At 41.3% G+C, this 23471-nt stretch overlaps 2 protein-coding genes across 2 annotated transcripts in view; one reads left to right on the top strand and one right to left on the bottom strand.

Annotated features, from left to right (window-relative positions):
• Window positions 1-4397: 4397 nt before the first annotated feature.
• On the top strand, window positions 4398-12781 carry LOC135568143 (LIM domain only protein 7-like). Its single transcript, XM_065015114.1, has 3 exons — window positions 4398-4478; window positions 9605-9697; window positions 10682-12781. Exons 2-3 carry the CDS (start codon window positions 9609-9611, stop codon window positions 12336-12338), a joined length of 1746 nt encoding a protein of 581 aa, XP_064871186.1. The 5' UTR covers window positions 4398-4478; window positions 9605-9608; the 3' UTR covers window positions 12339-12781.
• An 8690-nt stretch (window positions 12782-21471) lies between these two features.
• The window catches only part of LOC115126579 (liprin-alpha-1-like), a gene marked incomplete at its 5' end in the record, with an annotated part of 39393 nt that continues 37393 nt past the window's right edge, over window positions 21472-23471 (bottom strand). The window contains 1 exon segment of the mRNA XM_065015115.1: window positions 21472-23120.

Raw genomic sequence — 23471 nt, 5'->3', positions numbered from 1 at the left:
CCCCATCCCTAAACGTTTTACCAAACCAGTGGTTACATTTCTCTAGCCCCACATCCCTAAACGTTTTACCAAACCAGTGGTTACATTTCTCTAGCCCCACATCCCTAAACGTTTTACCAAACCAGTGGTTACATTTCTCTAGCCCCACATCCCTAAACGTTTTACCAAACCAGTGGTTACATTTCTCTAGCCCCACATCCCTAAACGTTTTACCAAACCAGTGGTTACATTTCTCTAGCCCCACATCCCTAAACGTTTTACCAAACCAGTGGTTACATTTCTCTAGCCCCACATCCCTAAACGTTTTACCAAACCAGTGGTTACATTTCTCTAGCCCCACATCCCTAAACTGTTTACCAAACCAGTGGTTACATTTCTCTAGCCCCCCATCCCTAAACGTTTTACCAAACCAGTGGTTACATTTCTCTAGCCCCCCCATCCCTAAACGTTTTACCAAACCAGTGGTTACATTTCTCTAGCCCCATCCCTAAACGTTTTACCAAACCAGTGGTTACATTTCTCTAGCCCCACATCCCTAAACGTTTTACCAAACCAGTGGTTACATTTCTCTAGCCCCCCCATCCCTAAACGTTTTACCAAACCAGTGGTTACATTTCTCTAGCCCCCCCATCCCTAAACGTTTTACCAAACCAGTGGTTACATTTCTCTAGCCCCACATCCCTAAACGTTTTACCAAACCAGTGGTTACATTTCTCTAGCCCCACATCCCTAAACGTTTTACCAAACCAGTGGTTACATTTCTCTAGCCCCCCATCCCTAAACGTTTTACCAAACCAGTGGTTACATTTCTCTAGCCCCCCCATCCCTAAACGTTTTACCAAACCAGTGGTTACATTTCTCTAGCCCCACATCCCTAAACGTTTTACCAAACCAGTGGTTACATTTCTCTAGCCCCACATCCCTAAACTGTTTACCAAACCAGTGGTTACATTTCTCTAGCCCCCCATCCCTAAACGTTTTACCAAACCAGTGGTTACATTTCTCTAGCCCCACATCCCTAAACGTTTTACCAAACCAGTGGTTACATTTCTCTAGCCCCACATCCCTAAACGTTTTACCAAACCAGTGGTTACATTTCTCTAGCCCCCCATCCCTAAACGTTTTACCAAACCAGTGGTTACATTTCTCTAGCCCCACATCCCTAAACGTTTTACCAAACCAGTGGTTACATTTCTCTAGCCCCACATCCCTAAACGTTTTACCAAACCAGTGGTTACATTTCTCTAGCCCCACATCCCTAAACGTTTTACCAAACCAGTGGTTACATTTCTCTAGCCCCCATCCCTAAACGTTTTACCAAACCAGTGGTTACATTTCTCTAGCCCCCATCCCTAAACGTTTTACCAAACCAGTGGTTACATTTCTCTAGCCCCACATCCCTAAACGTTTTACCAAACCAGTGGTTACATTTCTCTAGCCCCACATCCCTAAACGTTTTACCAAACCAGTGGTTACATTTCTCTAGCCCCCATCCCTAAACGTTTTACCAAACCAGTGGTTACATTTCTCTAGCCCCACATCCCTAAACTGTTTACCAAACCAGTGGTTACATTTCTCTAGCCCCCCATCCCTAAACGTTTTACCAAACCAGTGGTTACATTTCTCTAGCCCCACATCCCTAAACGTTTTACCAAACCAGTGGTTACATTTCTCTAGCCCCACATCCCTAAACGTTTTACCAAACCAGTGGTTACATTTCTCTAGCCCCCATCCCTAAACGTTTTACCAAACCAGTGGTTACATTTCTCTAGCCCCACATCCCTAAACGTTTTACCAAACCAGTGGTTACATTTCTCTAGCCCCACATCCCTAAACGTTTTACCAAACCAGTGGTTACATTTCTCTAGCCCCACATCCCTAAACGTTTTACCAAACCAGTGGTTACATTTCTCTAGCCCCACATCCCTAAACGTTTTACCAAACCAGTGGTTACATTTCTCTAGCCCCCATCCCTAAACGTTTTACCAAACCAGTGGTTACATTTCTCTAGCCCCACATCCCTAAACGTTTTACCAAACCAGTGGTTACATTTCTCTAGCCCCACATCCCTAAACGTTTTACCAAACCAGTGGTTACATTTCTCTAGCCCCACATCCCTAAACGTTTTACCAAACCAGTGGTTACATTTCTCTAGCCCCCATCCCTAAACGTTTTACCAAACCAGTGGTTACATTTCTCTAGCCCCCATCCCTAAACGTTTTACCAAACCAGTGGTTACATTTCTCTAGCCCCACATCCCTAAACGTTTTACCAAACCAGTGGTTACATTTCTCTAGCCCCACATCCCTAAACGTTTTACCAAACCAGTGGTTACATTTCTCTAGCCCCCATCCCTAAACGTTTTACCAAACCAGTGGTTACATTTCTCTAGCCCCACATCCCTAAACTGTTTACCAAACCAGTGGTTACATTTCTCTAGCCCCCCATCCCTAAACGTTTTACCAAACCAGTGGTTACATTTCTCTAGCCCCACATCCCTAAACGTTTTACCAAACCAGTGGTTACATTTCTCTAGCCCCACATCCCTAAACGTTTTACCAAACCAGTGGTTACATTTCTCTAGCCCCCCATCCCTAAACGTTTTACCAAACCAGTGGTTACATTTCTCTAGCCCCACATCCCTAAACGTTTTACCAAACCAGTGGTTACATTTCTCTAGCCCCACATCCCTAAACGTTTTACCAAACCAGTGGTTACATTTCTCTAGCCCCACATCCCTAAACGTTTTACCAAACCAGTGGTTACATTTCTCTAGCCCCCCATCCCTAAACGTTTTACCAAACCAGTGGTTACATTTCTCTAGCCCCCCCATCCCTAAACGTTTTACCAAACCAGTGGTTACATTTCTCTAGCCCCACATCCCTAAACGTTTTACCAAACCAGTGGTTACATTTCTCTAGCCCCACATCCCTAAACGTTTTACCAAACCAGTGGTTACATTTCTCTAGCCCCCCATCCCTAAACGTTTTACCAAACCAGTGGTTACATTTCTCTAGCCCCACATCCCTAAACGTTTTACCAAACCAGTGGTTACATTTCTCTAGCCCCCCCATCCCTAAACGTTTTACCAAACCAGTGGTTACATTTCTCTAGCCCCCATCCCTAAACGTTTTACCAAACCAGTGGTTACATTTCTCTAGCCCCCCATCCCTAAACGTTTTACCAAACCAGTGGTTACATTTCTCTAGCCCCCCATCCCTAAACGTTTTACCAAACCAGTGGTTACATTTCTCTAGCCCCCATCCCTAAACGTTTTACCAAACCAGTGGTTACATTTCTCTAGCCCCCCATCCCTAAACGTTTTACCAAACCAGTGGTTACATTTCTCTAGCCCCCCCATCCCTAAACGTTTTACCAAACCAGTGGTTACATTTCTCTAGCCCCCCATCCCTAAACGTTTTACCAAACCAGTGGTTACATTTCTCTAGCCCCCCATCCCTAAACGTTTTACCAAACCAGTGGTTACATTTCTCTAGCCCCCATCCCTAAACGTTTTACCAAACCAGTGGTTACATTTCTCTAGCCCCCCATCCCTAAACGCTTTACCAAACCAGTGGTTACATTTCTCTAGCCCCCCATCCCTAAACGTTTTACCAAACCAGTGGTTACATTTCTCTAGCCCCCCATCCCTAAACGTTTTACCAAACCAGTGGTTACATTTCTCTAGCCCCCATCCCTAAACGTTTTACCAAACCAGTGGTTACATTTCTCTAGCCCCCCCATCCCTAAACGTTTTACCAAACCAGTGGTTACATTTCTCTAGCCCCACATCCCTAAACGTTTTACCAAACCAGTGGTTACATTTCTCTAGCCCCACATCCCTAAACGTTTTACCAAACCAGTGGTGGCTGTCCGCCTTGTTGTCGTTTCAACAGCAGATTGTTTCTTTAAAAATCATCCTCCAAATCTGAATTTATTGATGATGACAACAATGTCATTTAATATTTATAATACCACTGATGATTTTAGATGGGAGAAGAAGATTATCTCTGAGAGATTTAAGGAGCAGCTTTACTTATGGATAGTGACAACAATTATTGAATATTATCAATAAAGTGGAATGGATTCAAAACATGTGTTCTTGTGAAGTGTGATGTATGTGGCTCTGTGAGTAGTTTTGTGTGAAACCTGAAGACTAGGCTTTAGCTCGGCAGGCTAACAGAGACACGCAGGACATCCAGGGTTTCTCGTCAGTCATAAAGTCCATAAAGGATATTGTTTGAATGATTAAGCAGGGACCTGTGTGTGTGTGTGTGTGTGTGTGTGTGTGTGTGTGTGTGTGTGTGTGTGTGTGTGTGTGTGTGTAAAATTGCACACTTTATTGCTTTGCAGGGACAAAGTCCCAAAACCCCGTTTTATCAGAAAACATTCATAGTGAAAGTTAGAAAAGAACAAGCCACGGAAAGCAAGAGCAAGTGACACAATTCTGTCAGATAAAATTAGGAGGCTTCTCTCAGGTATGTATGTGATCAGTGATTGGACAGTTACAGTAGCTGTAGGTTGTTTTGTGAGCATTCTCCTTTCTGGTTCAATGAAAAGTGAACCTCTTCAGAGGTTTAACAGCAGATTGATTTATCTGGCAGTTCTTTTCTTATTGATCATAATGTGATTGTTCACAAATATGTTTCAGTTAATCAAAATAGAAAACACGTCAGATAACATACTGTATGTTTGTGACTATTACTACAATTTCTTAGTAATGTTATAGTTTATAATAGGTGTGTCTGTATCATGTCTCTTAATGTTATAGTGTATAATAGGTGTGTCTGTATCATGTCTCTTCATGTTATAGTGTATAATAGGTGTGTCTGTATCATGTCTCTTCATGTTATAGTTTATAATAGGTGTGTCTGTATCATGTCTCTTCATGTTATAGTTTATAATAGGTGTGTCTGTATCATGTCTCTTCATGTTATAGTTTATAATAGGTGTGTCTGTATCATGTCTCTTAGTAATGTTATAGTTTATAATAGGTGTGTCTGTATCATGTCTCTTAGTAATGTTATAGTTTATAATAGGTGTGTCTGTATCATGTCTCTTAGTAATGTTATAGTTTATAATAGGTGTGTCTGTATCATGTCTCTTCATGTTATAGTTTATAATAGGTGTGTCTGTATCATGTCTCTTAGTAATGTTATAGTGTATAATAGGTGTGTCTGTATCATGTCTCTTAATGTTATAGTTTATAATAGGTGTGTCTGTATCATGTCTCTTAGTAATGTTATAGTTTATAATAGGTGTGTCTGTATCATGTCTCTTAGTAATGTTATAGTTTATAATAGGTGTGTCTGTATCATGTCTCTTAGTAATGTTATAGTTTATAATAGGTGTGTCTGTATCATGTCTCTTCATGTTATAGTTTATAATAGGTGTGTCTGTATCATGTCTCTTAGTAATGTTATAGTGTATAATAGGTGTGTCTGTATCATGTCTCTTCATGTTATAGTTTATAATAGGTGTGTCTGTATCATGTCTCTTAGTAATGTTATAGTTTATAATAGGTGTGTCTGTATCATGTCTCTTAATGTTATAGTGTATAATAGGTGTGTCTGTATCATGTCTCTTAGTAATGTTATAGTTTATAATAGGTGTGTCTGTATCATGTCTCTTAATGTTATAGTGTATAATAGGTGTGTCTGTATCATGTCTCTTAGTAATGTTATAGTGTATAATAGGTGTGTCTGTATCATGTCTCTTAGTAATGTTATAGTTTATAATAGGTGTGTCTGTATCATGTCTCTTAATGTTATAGTGTATAATAGGTGTGTCTGTATCATGTCTCTTAGTAATGTTATAGTGTATAATAGGTGTGTCTGTATCATGTCTCTTAATGTTATAGTTTATAATAGGTGTGTCTGTATCATGTCTCTTAGTAATGTTATAGTGTATAATAGGTGTGTCTGTATCATGTCTCTTAATGTTATAGTTTATAATAGGTGTGTCTGTATCATGTCTCTTAATGTTATAGTGTATAATAGGTGTGACTGTATCATGTCTCTTAATGTTATAGTTTATAATAGGTGTGTCTGTATCATGTCTCTTAGTAATGTTATAGTTTATAATAGGTGTGTCTGTATCATGTCTCTTAATGTTATAGTGTATAATAGGTGTCTGTATCATGTCTCTTAGTAATGTTATAGTTTATAATAGGTGTGTCTGTATCATGTCTCTTAGTAATGTTATAGTGTATAATAGGTGTGTCTGTATCATGTCTCTTAGTAATGTTATAGTTTATAATAGGTGTGTCTGTATCATGTCTCTTAGTAATGTTATAGTTTATAATAGGTGTGTCTGTACCATGTCTCTTCATGTTATAGTTTATAATAGGTGTGTCTGTATCATGTATCTTAGTAATGTTATAGTTTATAATAGGTGTGTCTGTACCATGTCTCTTCATGTTATAGTTTATAATAGGTGTGTCTGTATCATGTCTCTTAGTAATGTTATAGTTTATAATAGGTGTGTCTGTATCATGTCTCTTCATGTTATAGTTTATAATAGGTGTGTCTGTATCATGTCTCTTAATGTTATAGTTTATAATAGGTGTGTCTGTATCATGTCTCTTAGTAATGTTATAGTTTATAATAGGTGTGTCTGTATCATCTCTCTTCATGTTATAGTTTATAATAGGTGTGTCTGTATCATGTCTCTTAATGTTATAGTGTATAATAGGTGTGTCTGTATCATGTCTCTTCATGTTATAGTGTATAATAGGTGTCTGTATCATGTCTCTTAGTAATGTTATAGTTTATAATAGGTGTGTCATGTCCTAGGAGGCTGGTGCTGCAGTGACTCTGTGTTGTTGGTCTGGTGTTATCTCCATTCACAGGGTCTAAAGGTTCCACATTGTTATAGGGTCTATGACAGTTACAAATAATGGTATAATTATGCAGTCAATTTCTTATAATTGGTCCCAATAGCTCTTTCTCAGATCTACATTCAGTTAGATGTGTTGAAGAAGGGTTTCATTGATCTATTTTATACTAATTCTTTAGTCTGTGTATATTTTTTCACCTTTCAACCCTTATTGGTGGGTCGCGACTCAACAGACTCCTCAGTTGGTGGGTCGCGACTCAACAGATACCTCAGTTGGTGGGTCGCGACTCAACAGACACCTCAGTTGGTGGGTCACGACTCAACAGACACCTCAGTTGGTGGGTCGCGACTCAACAGATACCTCAGTTGGTGGGTCGCGACTCAACAGACACCGCAGTTGGTGGGTCACGAAGCAAAATATGTGAGACCATATAACAATCTGAAACCTTTCGGTGGTTCATTACGCATCTTGTACTGTCTCTCTGTGTTGTTATAGGACTATAATAGGTGTCTGTGTACTGTCTCTCTGTGTTGTTATAGGACTATAATAGGTGTCTGCGTACCGTCTCTCTGTTGTTATAGGACTATAATAGGTGTCTGTGTACTGTCTCTCTGTGTTGTTATAGGACTATAATAGGTGTCTGTGTACTGTCTCTCTGTGTTGTTATAACAGGTGTCTGTATACTGTCTCTCTGTGTTGTTATAGGACTATAATAGGTGTCTGCGTACTGTCTCTCTGTGTTGTTATAGGACTATAATAGGTGTCTGTGTACTGTCTCTCTGTGTTGTTATAACAGGTGTCTGTATACTGTCTCTCTGTGTTGTTATAGGACTATAATAGGTGTCTGTGTACTGTCTCTCTGTGTTGTTATAATAGGTGTCTGTGTACCGTCTCTCTGTGTTGTTATAATAGGTGTCTGTGTACTGTCTCTCTGTGTTGTTATAGGACTATAATAAGTGTCTGTGTACTGTCTCTCTGTGTTGTTATAATAGGTGTCTGTGTACCGTCTCTCTGTGTTGTTATAATAGGTGTCTGTGTACTGTCTCTCTGTGTTGTTATAGGACTATAATAGGTGTCTGTGTACTGTCTCTCTGTGTTGTTATAATAGGTGTCTGTGTACCGTCTCTCTGTGTTGTTATAATAGGTGTCTGTGTACTGTCTCTCTGTGTTGTTATAGGACTATAATAAGTGTCTGTGTACTGTCTCTCTGTGTTGTTATAGGACTATAATAGGTGTCTGTGTACTGTCTCTCTGTGTTGTTATAATAGGTGTCTGTGTACTGTCTCTCTGTGTTGTTATAATAGGTGTCTGTGTACTGTCTCTCTGTGTTGTTATAATAGGTGTCTGTGTACCGTCTCTCTGTGTTGTTATAGGTCTATAATAGGTGTCTGTGTACTGTCTCTCTGTGTTGTTATAATAGGTGTCTGTGTACTGTCTCTCTGTGTTGTTATAGGACTATAATAGGTGTCTGTGTACTGTCTCTCTGTGTTGTTATAGGACTATAATAGGTGTCTGTGTACTGTCTCTCTGTGTTGTTATAGGACTATAATAGGTGTCTGTATACTGTCTCTCTGTGTTGTTATAGGACTATAAAATAGGTGTCTGTGTACTGTCTCTCTGTGTTGTTATAGGACTATAATAGGTGTCTGTGTACTGTCTCTCTGTGTTGTTATAGGACTATAATAGGTGTCTGTGTACTGTCTCTCTGTGTTGTTATAATAGGTGTCTGAATACTGTCTCTCTGTGTTTTTATAGGACTATAATAGGTGTCTGTGTACTGTCTCTCTGTGTTGTTATAGGACTATAATAGGTGTCTGCGTACTGTCTCTCTGTGTTGTTATAATAGGTGTCTGTGTACTGTCTCTCTGTGTTGTTATAGGACTATAATAGGTGTCTGTGTACTGTCTCTCTGTGTTGTTATAGGACTATAATAGGTGTCTGCGTACTGTCTCTCTGTGTTGTTATAGACTATAATAGGTGTCTGTGTACTGTCTCTCTGTGTTGTTATAGGACTATAATAGGTGTCTGTGTACTGTCTCTCTGTGTTGTTATAATAGGTGTCTGAATACTGTCTCTCTGTGTTTTTATAGGACTATAATAGGTGTCTGTGTACTGTCTCTCTGTGTTGTTATAGGACTATAATAGGTGTCTGTGTACTGTCTCTCTGTGTTGTTATAGGACTATAATAGGTGTCTGTGTACTGTCTCTCTGTGTTGTTATAGGACTATAATAGGTGTCTGCGTACTGTCTCTCTGTGTTGTTATAGACTATAATAGGTGTCTGTGTACTGTCTCTCTGTGTTGTTATAGGACTATAATAGGTGTCTGTGTACTGTCTCTCTGTGTTGTTATAGGACTATAATAGGTGTCTGTGTACTGTCTCTCTGTGTTGTTATAGGACTATAATAGGTGTCTGTGTACTGTCTCTCTGTGTTGTTATAGGACTATAATAGGTGTCTGCGTACTGTCTCTCTGTGTTGTTATAGGACTATAATAGGTATCTGTGTACTGTCTCTCTGTGTTGTTATAATAGGTGTCTGTGTACTGTCTCTCTGTGTTGTTATAATAGGTGTCTGCGTACTGTCTCTCTGTGTTGTTATAATAGGTATCTGTGTACTGTCTCTCTGTGTTGTTATAATAGGTGTCTGCGTACTGTCTCTCTGTGTTGTTATAGGACTATAATACACGTCAGTTAAGAACAAATTCATATTTACAATGACGACTCTCTGATGAGAGTTTCTCTCTTCTGGTTTTCTATTCCCTCCAGTTGTATGTCAGCAACATCAATGAAGAGTGACCGTTCAATGGATTCCCCTCGTTATTTCAAAGAGAGAGAAAAGGTCTCTCAGCCAAAAGCAGAGTAAGACCCTCTATTCTACCTTCCAACACTGATAAACTACAAGGATGCTACTGCTCTACCAGTGTATAATAAAATATTAAAGGATGCTACTGCTTTACCTCATTATAATAAAATATTAAAGGATGATACTGCTTTACCTCATAATAAAATATTAAAGGATGCTACTGCTTTACCTCCATATAATAAAATATTAAAGGATGCTACTGCTTTACCTCATTATAATAAAATATTAAAGGATGCTACTGCTTTACCTCATTATAATAAAATATTAAAGGATGCTACTGCTTTACCTCATTATAATAACATATTAAAGGATGCATATTGTAGTGAAACAGATCAAGGTTATTATATACTGAATAGAAATACAAGCGCAACACACATGTAAAGTGTTGGTCCCATGTTTCATGAGCTGAAATAAAAGACCCAAGAAATGTTCCATATGAACAAAAAGCTTATTTCTCTCAAATGTTGTGCACAGATCCATACAAATTTGAAGGGGTGTCCACATACTTTTTTTAATATACTGTATAGTGTACATTTCTGCAACAACTAGGAGCGTTGAAGTATGACTCTAAACTTTTCTGCTGTTTTGTTCCCGTAGCTACCACGGTTAGCAGAGTGAAGTGCACCCCAGCACATGCGCAGATTCTCTGTGTGATTGTGTGAGACCAAAGTCTTGCATCGTCTCAATGGCCGATTCTGGGCGGATCACTTTTGTCAAGTCTTTCAAAGTGTTTTCCATTCTGGGGATAAAAATTGTCTGACTAAATGTCGAATTGATGAACTTGACAAACAAAATCATGTGATCTAAGATCATGAAGTGTCGACTGCAAGTTTCCGCAGTTGCTCTTCAATTTCATCCTGTTGCATTGTGGGAGGATAATGTAGTTGATAGAATGTGTAGTAAATCTAACAGATGTTTTATTGATCCATGTATTTGATTAGTAGGTCATTCCTTCTTTTCTTTTCCCAATCAATAACCAGAACAGGAGAACCATGTGACATCTGCTCTGAGCGCAAAGCCATGAAGCTTTGTCTGACCTGCTCTGTCTACTACTGTGAGAAACACATGAGGAAGCACTTCATAATACAAGCACTGAGGAGACACATCATGGTGGATGTCACTGAAGAAGTCGTACTACAGAGAAACACCTTGGAGAAGAAGAGGAGAGAGGAGCAGGAGGAAGAGGGAAGGAGACAGGGACAGGAGGAGGGGCTGAGGTGGCAGACGAGGAAGGAGGACTTTAGGGAAGAGGAGAGGGGGCACCAGGAGGCTGCGGAACAACAGTGCAGAGAGAAGGAGAGGAAGAGAGAGATGGAGAAGGAGAGGGAGAGAGAGAGGGAGAGCGAGAGAGAGAGGGAGAAGGAGAGAGAGAGGGAGAGAGAGAGGGAGAAGCAGCAGCTATCGATAGGGGACTCCTATGGCTGTACTGACCAGGTCCAGCCTGAGACATCCAGGGTAGACAGGGCAAAGTCCAAATCCATTCCTGAGCTGGACCATGTGGAGGAACCAGAGATCACAGTGACTAGCAGTGACAGGCTGGGTGAGGCATCGTGGATAAATGGCCAGCAGAACCTGCCCAAGGTGCAGCTGGAGAGGCAGCAGATCCTGCCCAAGGTGCAACTGGAGAGGCAGCAGAACCTGCCCAAGGTGCAGCTGGAGAGGCAGCAGAACCTGCCCAAGGTGCAGCTGGAGAGGCAGCAGATCCTGCCCAAGGTGCAGCTGGAGAGGCAGCAGAACCTGCCCAAGGTGCAGCTGGAGAGGCAGCAGAGCCTGCCCAAGGTGCAGCTGGAGACGCAGCAGATCCTGCCCAAGGTGCAGCTGGAGACGCAGCAGATCCTGCCCAAGGTGCAGCTGGAGAGGCAGCAGATCCTGCCCAAGGTGCAGCTGGAGAGGCAGCAGAGCCTGCCCAAGGTGCAGCTGGAGACGCAGCAGATCCTGCAGATGAAAAAGAAAGTCAGACTACGCAACGACGACAGCTGGATCCGCCAGTGTTCCACCAGCAAGCCTCCTGCCACCGGACCCATCAGGAAAGGCAAGTCTCTCGACAACCTGGACATCTGCTCTTCCTGGCACTCGTCGTGGACACCGGAGAGCACCTCCTCCATCCTCAACTACAGTTGGCCTCACTCTGCCCTCAACAGCTACATCGGCCGGGTCGGAGGTCATTCCGGCTCAGCCACTATGTCCTCTCTCTCCATGAGCTCCCTCAGAGGAGCCGGGGTTGGAAGCAACCAGTCTTCATGGTCCCAGCGCTCTCCCTCACCCTCCTCCTCCTCCTCTTCCCCCTCCCCTTCTACTGGCCCCAAGTCCCAGTCATTCCTATCCGTGCATGAAAGCAGCAGGACAGTGAGTGGCAAGGAAATGTGTACGTTGTGTGACACGGCGCTGGTCGAGGGAGCCGCCATGGTCATCGAGTCCCTGGGGCTCGTTTATCATTTGACGTGTTTCAAATGCATCAACTGTAAGTCCGAGCTGCTGGGCGCATCGGAGGTCGGAGCGGAGGTCAGAATACGGAACCGACGGCTCTTCTGTGACTCCTGCTACGTGATTGAAAAGTGGACAGTCAACCTCCGTGAGAAACGAGTCAAAAGATTTTCAGAAGTAAAAGCAAGATACACCAGCAGTGTTGTTTCCTAAGAGAGCAAATGAAACACAGTGGGCAGAACAAGGAGTTTCAAGTGAAGTTGTATTGTCACATGCACAGGATTAGCAGGTCGAACACAGTACAGGGAAACGTTAACTTGTGAGCTCTTTCCCAACGATGCACAACGAAGCCAGTGAGAAAGAAATAACAACCGGACATGAAAGAAGAAACATGAGGATGCTGTTATATACAGGTCTGATATACAGGTCTGATATACAGGTCGTCTTATATACAGGTCTGATATACAGGTCGTCTTATATACAGGTCTGATATACAGGTCTGGTATACAGGTCGTCTTATATACAGGTCTGATATACAGGTCGTCTTATATACAGGTCTGATATACAGGTCTGGTATACAGGTCGTCTTATATACAAGTCTGATATACAGGTCTGGTATACAGGTCGTCTTATATACAAGTCTGATATACAGGTCTGATATACAGGTCTGATATACAGGTCTGATATACAGGTCTGATATACAAGTCTGATATACAGGTCTGATATACAGGTCTGGTATACAGGTCTGGTATACAGGTCTGATATACAGGTCTGATATACAGGTCTGATATACAGGTCTGGTATACAGGTCTGATATACAGGTCTGATATACAGGTCTGATATACAGGTCTGATATACAGGTCTGATATACAGGTCTGGTATACAGGTCTGGTATACAGGTCTGATATACAGGTCTGATATACAGGTCTGATATACAGGTCATCTGATATACAGGTCATCTGATATACAGGTCTGATATACAGGTCTAATATACAGGTCATCTGATATACAGGTCTGATATACAGGTCTAATATACAGGTCATCTGATATACAGGTCTGATATACAGGTCTGATATACAGGTCTAATATACAGGTCTGATATACAGGTCTAATATACAGGTCTGATATACAGGTCTGATATACAGGTCTGGTATACAGGTCTGATATACAGGTCTGATATACAGGTCTGGTATACAGGTCTGATATACAGGTCTGATATACAGGTCTGATATACAGGTCTGATATACAGGTCTAATATACAGGTCTGATATACAGGTCTGATATACAGGTCTGGTATACAGGTCTAATATACAGGTCTGATATACAGGTCTGGTATACAGGTCTGGTATACAGGTCTGGTATACAGGTCTGATATACAGGTCTGGTATACAGGTCTGATATACAGGTTTGATATACAGGTCTGGTATACAGGTCTGATATACAGGTCTGGTATACAGGTCTGATATACAGGTCTGGTATACAGGTCATCTGATATACAGGTCTGATATACAGGTCTGATATACAGGTCTGATATACAGGTCTGGTATACAGGTCTAATATACAGGTCTGATATACAGGTCTGGTATACAGGTCTGGTATACAGGTCTAATATACAGGTCTGGTATACAGGTCTGGTATACAGGTCTGGTATACAGGTCTAATATACAGGTCTGGTATACAGGTCTGGTATACAGGTCTGGTATACAGGTCTAATATACAGGTCTGGTATACAGGTCTGGTATACAGGTCTAATATACAGGTCTGATATACAGGTCTGGTATACAGGTCTAATATACAGGTCTGATATACAGGTCTGGTATACAGGTCTAATATACAGGTCTGATATACAGGTCTGGTATACAGGTCTAATATACAGGTCTGGTATACAGGTCTACTATATAGGTCTAATATACAGGTCTAATATACAGGTCTGATATACAGGTCTGATATACAGGTCTGATATACAGGTCTGATATACAGGTCTAATATACAGGTCTAATATACAGGTCTGATATACAGGTCTGATATACAGGTCTAATATACAGGTCTGATATACAGGTCTGGTATACAGGTCTGATATACAGGTCTGATATACAGGTCTGATATACAGGTCTGATATACAGGTCTGGTATACAGGTCTGGTATACAGGTCTAATATACAGGTCTGATATACAGGTCTGATATACAGGTCTGATATACAGGTCTAATATACAGGTCTGATATACAGGTCTGGTATACAGGTCTGGTATACAGGTCTAATATACAGGTCTGGTATACAGGTCTACTATATAGGTCTAATATACAGGTCTAATATACAGGTCTGATATACAGGTCTGATATACAGGTCTGATATACAGGTCTGATATACAGGTCTAATATACAGGTCTAATATACAGGTCTGATATACAGGTCTGATATACAGGTCTAATATACAGGTCTGATATACAGGTCTGGTATACAGGTCTGATATACAGGTCTGATATACAGGTCTGATATACAGGTCTGATATACAGGTCTGGTATACAGGTCTGGTATACAGGTCTAATATACAGGTCTGATATACAGGTCTGATATACAGGTCTAATATACAGGTCTAATATACAGGTCTAATATACAGGTCTAATATACAGGTCTGATATACAGGTCTAATATACAGGTCTGATATACAGGTCTGGTATACAGGTCTGGTATACAGGTCTAATATACAGGTCTGGTATACAGGTCTACTATATAGGTCTAATATACAGGTCTAATATACAGGTCTGATATACAGGTCTGATATACAGGTCTGATATACAGGTCTGATATACAGGTCTAATATACAGGTCTAATATACAGGTCTGATATACAGGTCTGATATACAGGTCTAATATACAGGTCTGATATACAGGTCTGGTATACAGGTCTGATATACAGGTCTGATATACAGGTCTGATATACAGGTCTGATATACAGGTCTGGTATACAGGTCTGGTATACAGGTCTAATATACAGGTCTGATATACAGGTCTGATATACAGGTCTAATATACAGGTCTAATATACAGGTCTAATATACAGGTCTAATATACAGGTCTGATATACAGGTCTGATATACAGGTCTAATATACAGGTCTGATATACAGGTCTAATATACAGGTCTGATATACAGGTCTGATATACAGGTCTGATATACAGGTCTAATATACAGGTCTGATATACAGGTCTAATATACAGGTCTGATATACAGGTCTGATATACAGGTCTGATATACAGGTCTGATATACAGGTCTAATATACAGGTCTGATATACAGGTCTGATATACAGGTCTAATATACAGGTCTAATATACAGGTCTGATATACAGGTCTGATATACAGGTCTAATATACAGGTCTGATATACAGGTCTGATATACAGGTCTGGTATACAGGTCTGATATACAGGTCTGGTATACAGGTCTAATATACAGGTCTGATATACAGGTCTGATATACAGGTCTAATATACAGGTCTGGTATACAGGTCTGGTATACAGGTCTGGTATACAGGTCTAATATACAGGTCTGATATACAGGTTTGGTATACAGGTCTGATATACAGGTCTGATATACAGGTCTGATATACAGGTCTAATATACAGGTCTGATATACAGGTCTGATATACAGGTCTAATATACAGGTCTGGTATACAGGTCTGATATACAGGTCTGGTATACAGGTCTGATATACAGGTCTGGTATACAGGTCTGGTATACAGGTCTGATATACAGGTCTGGTATACAGGTCTGATATACAGGTTTGGTATACAGGTCTGATATACAGGTTTGGTATACAGGTCTGATATACAGGTCTGGTATACAGGTCTGATATACAGGTCTGGTATACAGGTCTGATATACAGGTCTGGTATACAGGTCATCTGATATACAGGTCTGGTATACAGGTCATCTGATATACAGGTCTGGTATACAGGTCTGGTATACAGGTCATCTGATATACAGGTCTGATATACAGGTCTAATATACAGGTCTGATATACAGGTCTAATATACAGGTCATCTGATATACAGGTCTGATATACAGGTCTAATATACAGGTCTGATATACAGGTCTGATATACAGGTCTAATATACAGGTCTGATATACAGGTCTAATATACAGGTCTAATATACAGGTCTGGTATACAGGTCTGATATACAGGTCTGATATACAGGTCTAATATACAGGTCTGGTATACAGGTCTGATATACAGGTCTGATATACAGGTCTAATATACAGGTCTGATATACAGGTCTGATATACAGGTCTGATATACAGGTCTGGTATACAGGTCTAATATACAGGTCTGATATACAGGTCTGGTATACAGGTCTAATATACAGGTCTGATATACAGGTCTGATATACAGGTCTGGTATACAGGTCTAATATACAGGTCTGATATGACCTGAGAATGGGCATAGAGTGAGTGCAGATAGTCTGTGGTAGAGAGGAAGGACATTGGTAGTTATATGTATAACAGTTTTATGGTCTGGGGAAAGAAGCTACACTGAACTAAAATATAAACACAACATGTAAAGTTCTGGTCCCACGTTTCATGAGCTGAAATAAAAGATCCCAGGAACGTTCTACACGCACAGAAAGCTGCTTCTCTGAAATGTTGTCCACAAATGTGTTTACATCCCTGTTAGTGAGCATCTCTCACTTTGCCAAGATAATCCATCCACCTGACAGGTGTGGCATATCAAGACGCTGATTGAACAGCATGACTATTACACAGGTGCACCTTGTACAGGGGACAATAAAAAGGCCAGTCTAGACATCTGTGGCATTGTGTTGTGTGACAAAACTACTATAACTTTTAAAGTTAAGGGAGCGTGCAATTGGTATGTTGACTGCAGGAATGTCCACCAGAGCTGTTGGCAGAGTTTCACGTTCATTTCTCTACCGTAAACTGCCTCCAATGTTGTTTTAGAGAATTTGGCAGTACATCCAACCGGCCTCACATCCGCAGACCACGTGTTTGGCGTCGTGTGGGAGAGCGGTCTGCTGATGTCAACATTGTGAACAGAGTTCCCCATGGTGGCAGTGGGGTTATGGTATGGTGGTGGTGGGGTTATGGTATGGTGGTGGTGGGGTTATGGTATGGTGGTGGTGGTGGGGTTATGGTATGGTGGTCTGCTGATGTCAACGTTGTGAACAGAGTCCCCCCATGGTGACGGTGGGGTTATGGTATGGTGGTTTGCTGATGTCAACGTTGTGAACAGAGTTCCCCCATGGTGACAGTGGGGTTATGGTATGGGCAGGCAAAAGCTACGAACACAATTGCATTTTATCGATTGGCAATTTGAATGTTCAAAAATACTGCGACGAGATCCTGAGGCCCATTTAAAAATGCTTATCTGTATTCCCAGTCGTGTGAAATCAATAGATTAAGGCCACATGAATTGATTGAAATGGACTGATTTCCTCGTATGACCTGTAACTCAGTAAAATGGTTGGAATTGTTGCATGTTGCCTTTATATTTTTGGTCAGTATATTTCGGAGCCCGTTGGTCCACGACTCGATGCTCCGGTACCACCTGCCCGGACAAGAGCAGATAGAACATTCCATGGCTCAGGCGGCTGGAGTCCTTGGCAGTTTTTCGGGCATAAATGTATTGGATGGCCGTCAGAACCACCCTCTCTAGGGCCTTGCGGTTGAGGACGGAGCAGTTGCCATACCAGGCGGTGATACAACCAGTCAGGAGGCTTTCACCTGTAAAAGTTCCTGAGGATCTGAGGGGTCAAATCTCTTCAGTGTCTGAAGAGGAAAGAGGCACTGTCACACCTTCATGACTGTGCTGGTGTGAGAAGACCATGTTAAGTTCTCAGTAATGTGGACGCCAAGGAACACAGGTATTCCTCGTTTCTCGGCGGGAGAGGACAGTGTGGAGTGAATTTGAGATTGCGTCGTCTGTGGATCTGTTGGGGGCCCAAATTTGAGTGGGTCCAGGGTGTCCGGGATGATTGAATTGATGTGAGTCGCGAACAGCCTTTCAAAGCACTTCATGATTACAGATGTGAGTGCTACAGGGCGGTAGTTACTGAGGCAGGTTGGGAACAGGAATGATGGTAGTCAACTTGAAACATTGGGATTACAGACTGGGACAAGGAGAGATGCCTCCCTGCTGGTCTGCACATGCCCTGAGGACACAGCCTGGAATACCGTTTGGCCCTGCGTTCTTAAGGAGTGTTGACCCGTTTGAAAGCCTTATGTAAGCCTCGGAGAGGGATATCTCCCAGTCCTCTGGATCAGCGGGCCCTCATGCAAGGCTCTGTTGTTTTTATAGACGAGTGCATGGAAGAAACAGATAGAGAAAACATTCTGTACAAAACAGCAAAGTTGTGTCGAAGCTCACAAGACCATACGACACAGCGACATCTTGCAGGTAGCAGAGCCAAGCGCGGTCTAGCAGGTATTTGCATATTCCCGTTATGGAATGCCTACTCTGTGAAGTGTGCGCGTGCAGTAACTCAATTCGTCCTTGCTCTCCTAAATAATGCAATTAAAAAAAAACTTTTAGTCAAGTCTACACAACTTAGTCCACTCTGTTCACTACAGATTTTAGATTTGGGAACAGAAGACTGCATTGAGATCGAACGATCGAGCACTTTGAGATATCAGCTGATGTACTAAGGGCTATATAAATAAATTTGATGAGAGAATTAGCTAAATGTCAGCCAAGTTTCATCGAGCTTCAACTTCACCCACAACTGGACTTCTAAAGGAATGCTTCAGATTAATTTATCCTGCGAGAGATCTGGCTCCTTGTTTACTACAGACACCCTGGTTTGAGTCCAGGCTGTATCACAACCCGGCCGTGATTGTGAGTCTCATAGGGCGGCGCACAATCGGCCCAGCGTCGTCTGGGTTTGGCCGGTGTAGGCTGTCGTTGTAAATAATCATTTGTTCTTATTAATTGACTTGCCTTGTTAAACAAAATGTTAAATAAATATTCTGTGACACTGCATCTCTTCCTCTATCCGCTGTAGCACAATGAACACTGCAACCAGCCATAAACACTACACTAAATGACAACTGTAGTAGATGTTATAAATATATATATATATATATAAAATGGCCACAACATTGTACATCAGAATTGACTATGATTTAATTCAGGGTTGGTGTTTGATGTGACCTAAAGTAGGCCTGGTTTAAAAACAATACTTGTCTCGGGATTGAAAAAAAAGACAATTCTTGTTTGCTTTACTAGCCATTTAGAGAAAGAAAAGGGGGGAAACCTGTACAACTGAAATGTGTCTTTCCGGACAATGATACCTGTACAACTGAATGCATTCAACTGAAATGTGTCTTTCCGGACAATGATACCTGTACAACTGAATGCATTCAACTGAAATGTGTCTTTCCGGACAATGATACCTGTACAACTGAATGCATTCAACTGAAATGTGTCTTTCCCGACAATGATACCTGTACAACTGAATGCATTCAACTGAAATGTGTCTTTCCGGACAATGATACCTGTACAACTGAATGCATTCAACTGAAATGTGTCTTTCCCGACAATGATACCTGTACAACTGAATGCATTCAACTGAAATGTGTCTTTCCGGACAATGATACCTGTACAACTGAATGCATCTTTCCGGACAATGATACCTGTACAACTGAAATGTGTCTTTCCCGACAATGATACCTGTACAACTGAATGCATTCAACTGAAATGTGTCTTTCCGGACAATGATACCTGTACAACTGAAATGTGTCTTTCCGGACAATGATACCTGTACAACTGAATGCATCTTTCCCGACAATGATACCTGTACAACTGAATGCATTCAACTGAAATGTGTCTTTCCGGACAATGATACCTGTACAACTGAATGCATCTTTCCGGACAATGATACCTGTACAACTGAATGCATCTTTCCCGACAATGATACCTGTACAACTGAATGCATTCAACTGAAATGTGTCTTTCCCGACAATGATACCTGTACAACTGAATGCATTCAACTGAAATATGTCTTTCCGGACAATGATACCTGTATTTTTTTTATTGCACAGTTCTTCTCTTTTATATAATCATACTGCAACAGATACAGATCTGGACACTGGACACATTTTAAAACCAAACGATAGCTAATCCATGTTAATAAAGTGTTCATATACATTACTCTGTATCTTGAAAATCAAATGACACTGGAATAAAACAATAAAGAGCCATTACCAGTCACACCAGAAGATGCTCGTTATTTGTGAATTCATGTCATCTGGTCTTTTCCAATTGAAGCACCATGCAATGGCTCAGACATTCTTCCCGCTAGGTTTGGAACACAATTGAAGGAGTCATGAATTGTTCAGTAGGAAGGTTTAGCCCAAACAATAACTACAGGTGCCAAACTGCTACAAAGAACTGAAGAGGAAAAATATTGACATTTTTACACCATAAAACAATGCAGTTGTTTCATAGAGCAATTGATTTGAAACAATGGGGATGAAGTGAAATGGCTATTTTAGGCTGTATTGAAAGGTTATGACCACATCATTTGCCACTAGATGACCTCTTTAACCACAGAAAGAGATATTGATGACAGCTCACTGCAGTTGTAAAATATAAAATCGGTCACTCGTTACTTTCATGTTCACTGTGAAATTCACGAGGGCTTTGTGAATCGGGCTGCAAACACACGGCTAAAACAAATATCTACATTTCCTTGCAACCCCTTTGGCAAATATAATTTCCAAATCAAAAGTTGACAACGCTGAATCCAAAGCATTGCCAAGCGCCAGCTGAGCGACCAGGGTTGTGAAATCCCAGTAACTTTCCTCAAATTCCCAGAAATAAACAAGAAATCTGGAATCGTCCAACCAGGATTTCTGGAGGAAACATGGGACATTTAAGTAAAGTTACCAGAATATTTCAACCCTGTGAACCACAAATGACAGTGTTTCTGTATTTTCCTCCCCTTCATGTGTAATCAAAGTTAGCAGGGGGAACCCTCGTAATCAAAGTTAGCAGGGGGAACCCTCGTAATCAAAGTTAGCAGGGGGAACCCTCGTAATCAAAGTTAGCAGGGGGAACCCTCGTAATCAAAGTTAGCAGGGGGAACCCTCGTAATCAAAGTTAGCAGGGGGAACCCTCGTAATCAAAGTTAGCAGGGGGAACCCTCGTAATCAAAGTTAGCAGGGGGAACCCTCGTAATCAAAGTTAGCAGGGGGAACCCTCGTAATCAAAGTTAGCAGGGGGAACCCTCGTCAGGACAGACAATGGTGTACAACTGTACAAACCAACAGTCACTGGAAGGTCTTTACAGTCGTGTTAAGAACCACGTGTTAAGGCAAGAGATGCATTAAAAACACAAAGACTTAAGCTTTTTATTGGCAGTGGAAAATAAGTTTCAGTATTTTATTGAAAGTAAATCCATAAATAATACTGTGATAAAATAGTTAAGTACTCAGACTGTACATAATTGTTACCAGAGCAGGAGAATAAAATGGGGGAAAACTGAAGATTAAAAAAAATAAAATAATAATATCAGCATTTGCATTGTGCATTATAAAATGACTAAATCACAAAGGGAATAACATAACTAAATGTGGACAGGAAGTCTTTGCTTCCGTGACATTATCTGTCTTGAAAAAGTATTGCCATGGCAACCTGTGTTAAAACACTCAGAAACAGCTTTTAAAAAATGGCAACTTCTAAAAATGAAACTGAGAAAGCAACAAACACGACGGAGATGACGAATAAATAAGACAGCCAGAGAAATAAGGTAAGAAAACCCCCCCATTAGGCTGGATTAGAAGTGTCCGTAGTAAAAAGAGTTGGTTAAAGGTTTGTGGGTAGATCGCTCCACCTCGGGTGAGTAAGCTAGTCGCTGGGATCAGTTTAGGCCACAGTGGACTTGGTCCGTCGATAGTAGAGCCGCCACGCTGTCGGCTCAGGTACAACGAGTTGATCTTCACGCACGTCTGGCCTCCCGTTAGCGCTCTCAGGGGGAAGGCAGGGAAAAGAGAGGGATGAGGAGAAGGAGGAAAAGAGGAATGGAGAGTTTGGGCATGCGAGGTTGACTGGAGAATGGGAGATCCTACACAGTGGAACGGTCTCTTACCAAGCGATGCATCTGAAAACAGCCCTGGTCTTCACTACTGTTTATGGCTTTTGTTTCAGTCTTTCTACAGGTTTGGTTTCACAGGAAAAAAACAAAGAGAGTTGTTTCACGTGTCACCTGTCGTCACAGTTACCTAGGGCCTTGTGGTTACGGTCCGCCCGGTGCTTAGCGACCACAGCGTTGTAGCAGTTGGTGAAACAATGTCAGTCAGAACTCCAGCAATATTTCTGATATTCACATATTCTCATTGTCCTATAAGAGCTGCATTTACAAATAATCACCATGGATACGCTTGAAGATAACAGGCTGGGATTGAAGGGAAATGGGGTCGAAGGGAAATGGGGTCCAATTCAGATAGAAAGTCACTTATTAAAGTCACTTGATCATCAGTTCAATGATTAAAAACAACAGAGGACAGAGAAATAAAAACATACATCTGGTCAATACAAGATCAGAATATATATATATATATATATATGTATATATATATAAAATGATTAGATAATGTCTGTTGAAAAAATATACAAACTCCAGACCATCTAAAAACATTCAGTTACATCTGAGAGTTAACCTTGATAAGGACACAGTTGGAACAGTTTTTTAGAAAATAGGGACATTTCCATTTAGCCGGGAGAGACGGGTGAAGTAACAGATAGATACATAACAAATCTAAAATCATGTCCCACCAGCTTGCTAACATAAATAGAACAATAAAGATTGATACATCTAGGACACGGGCCCTCTAGTACGGAGATTGGTGATGTGGTTGCTACTTCTTTTATCGCTGTGATAACAATAAAACTCTGTCCTTGCAGGGTCAGCAGCTGCTCCTGATGGGGGGGGTAACTCACCCCTCATCCTCCAACCAGCAGTCACCTATAGAAATAATGAGGATCAACTAAGACAAGAGGAGAGAGAAAGAGACAGAGAGAGAGAGAGAGGTAACAGAGAGAAAGAGAGAGAGGCAGACAGACAGAGGTAGAGAGAGGCAGAGAGAGGTAGACAGAGAGAGAGAGGTAGAGCGAGACAGACAGACAGAGAGGTAGAGAGAGAGATAGAGAGGCACACAGACAGAGAGGTAGAGCGAGACAGACAGACAGAGAGGTAGAGAGAGAGATAGAGAGGCACACAGACAGAGAGGTAGAGAGAGACAGACAGACAGAGAGGTAGAGCGAGACAGAAAAGCAGCAGATGAAGATGACAGAATAGAGGAGAGAAAGAGGAGCGTAGACATGCATTAATATAGCCA

This window comes from Oncorhynchus nerka, unplaced genomic scaffold (assembly GCF_034236695.1).
Source record: "Oncorhynchus nerka isolate Pitt River unplaced genomic scaffold, Oner_Uvic_2.0 unplaced_scaffold_1688, whole genome shotgun sequence".
In the NCBI taxonomy this organism is placed as follows: Eukaryota; Metazoa; Chordata; class Actinopteri; order Salmoniformes; family Salmonidae; genus Oncorhynchus; species Oncorhynchus nerka.
This window is presented reverse-complemented; position numbering and strand designations above follow the sequence as displayed.

Excerpts from the sequence above, each read along its gene's own strand:
- LOC135568143 (XM_065015114.1), top strand. The coding sequence starts at position 9,609 with ATGTCAGCAACATCAATGAAGAGTGACCGTTCAATGGATTCCCCTCGT. Across the intron at positions 9,698-10,681 it reads GTCTCTCAGCCAAAAGCAGA|AACAGGAGAACCATGTGACA; the intron begins GTAAGACCCTCT and ends ATCAATAACCAG.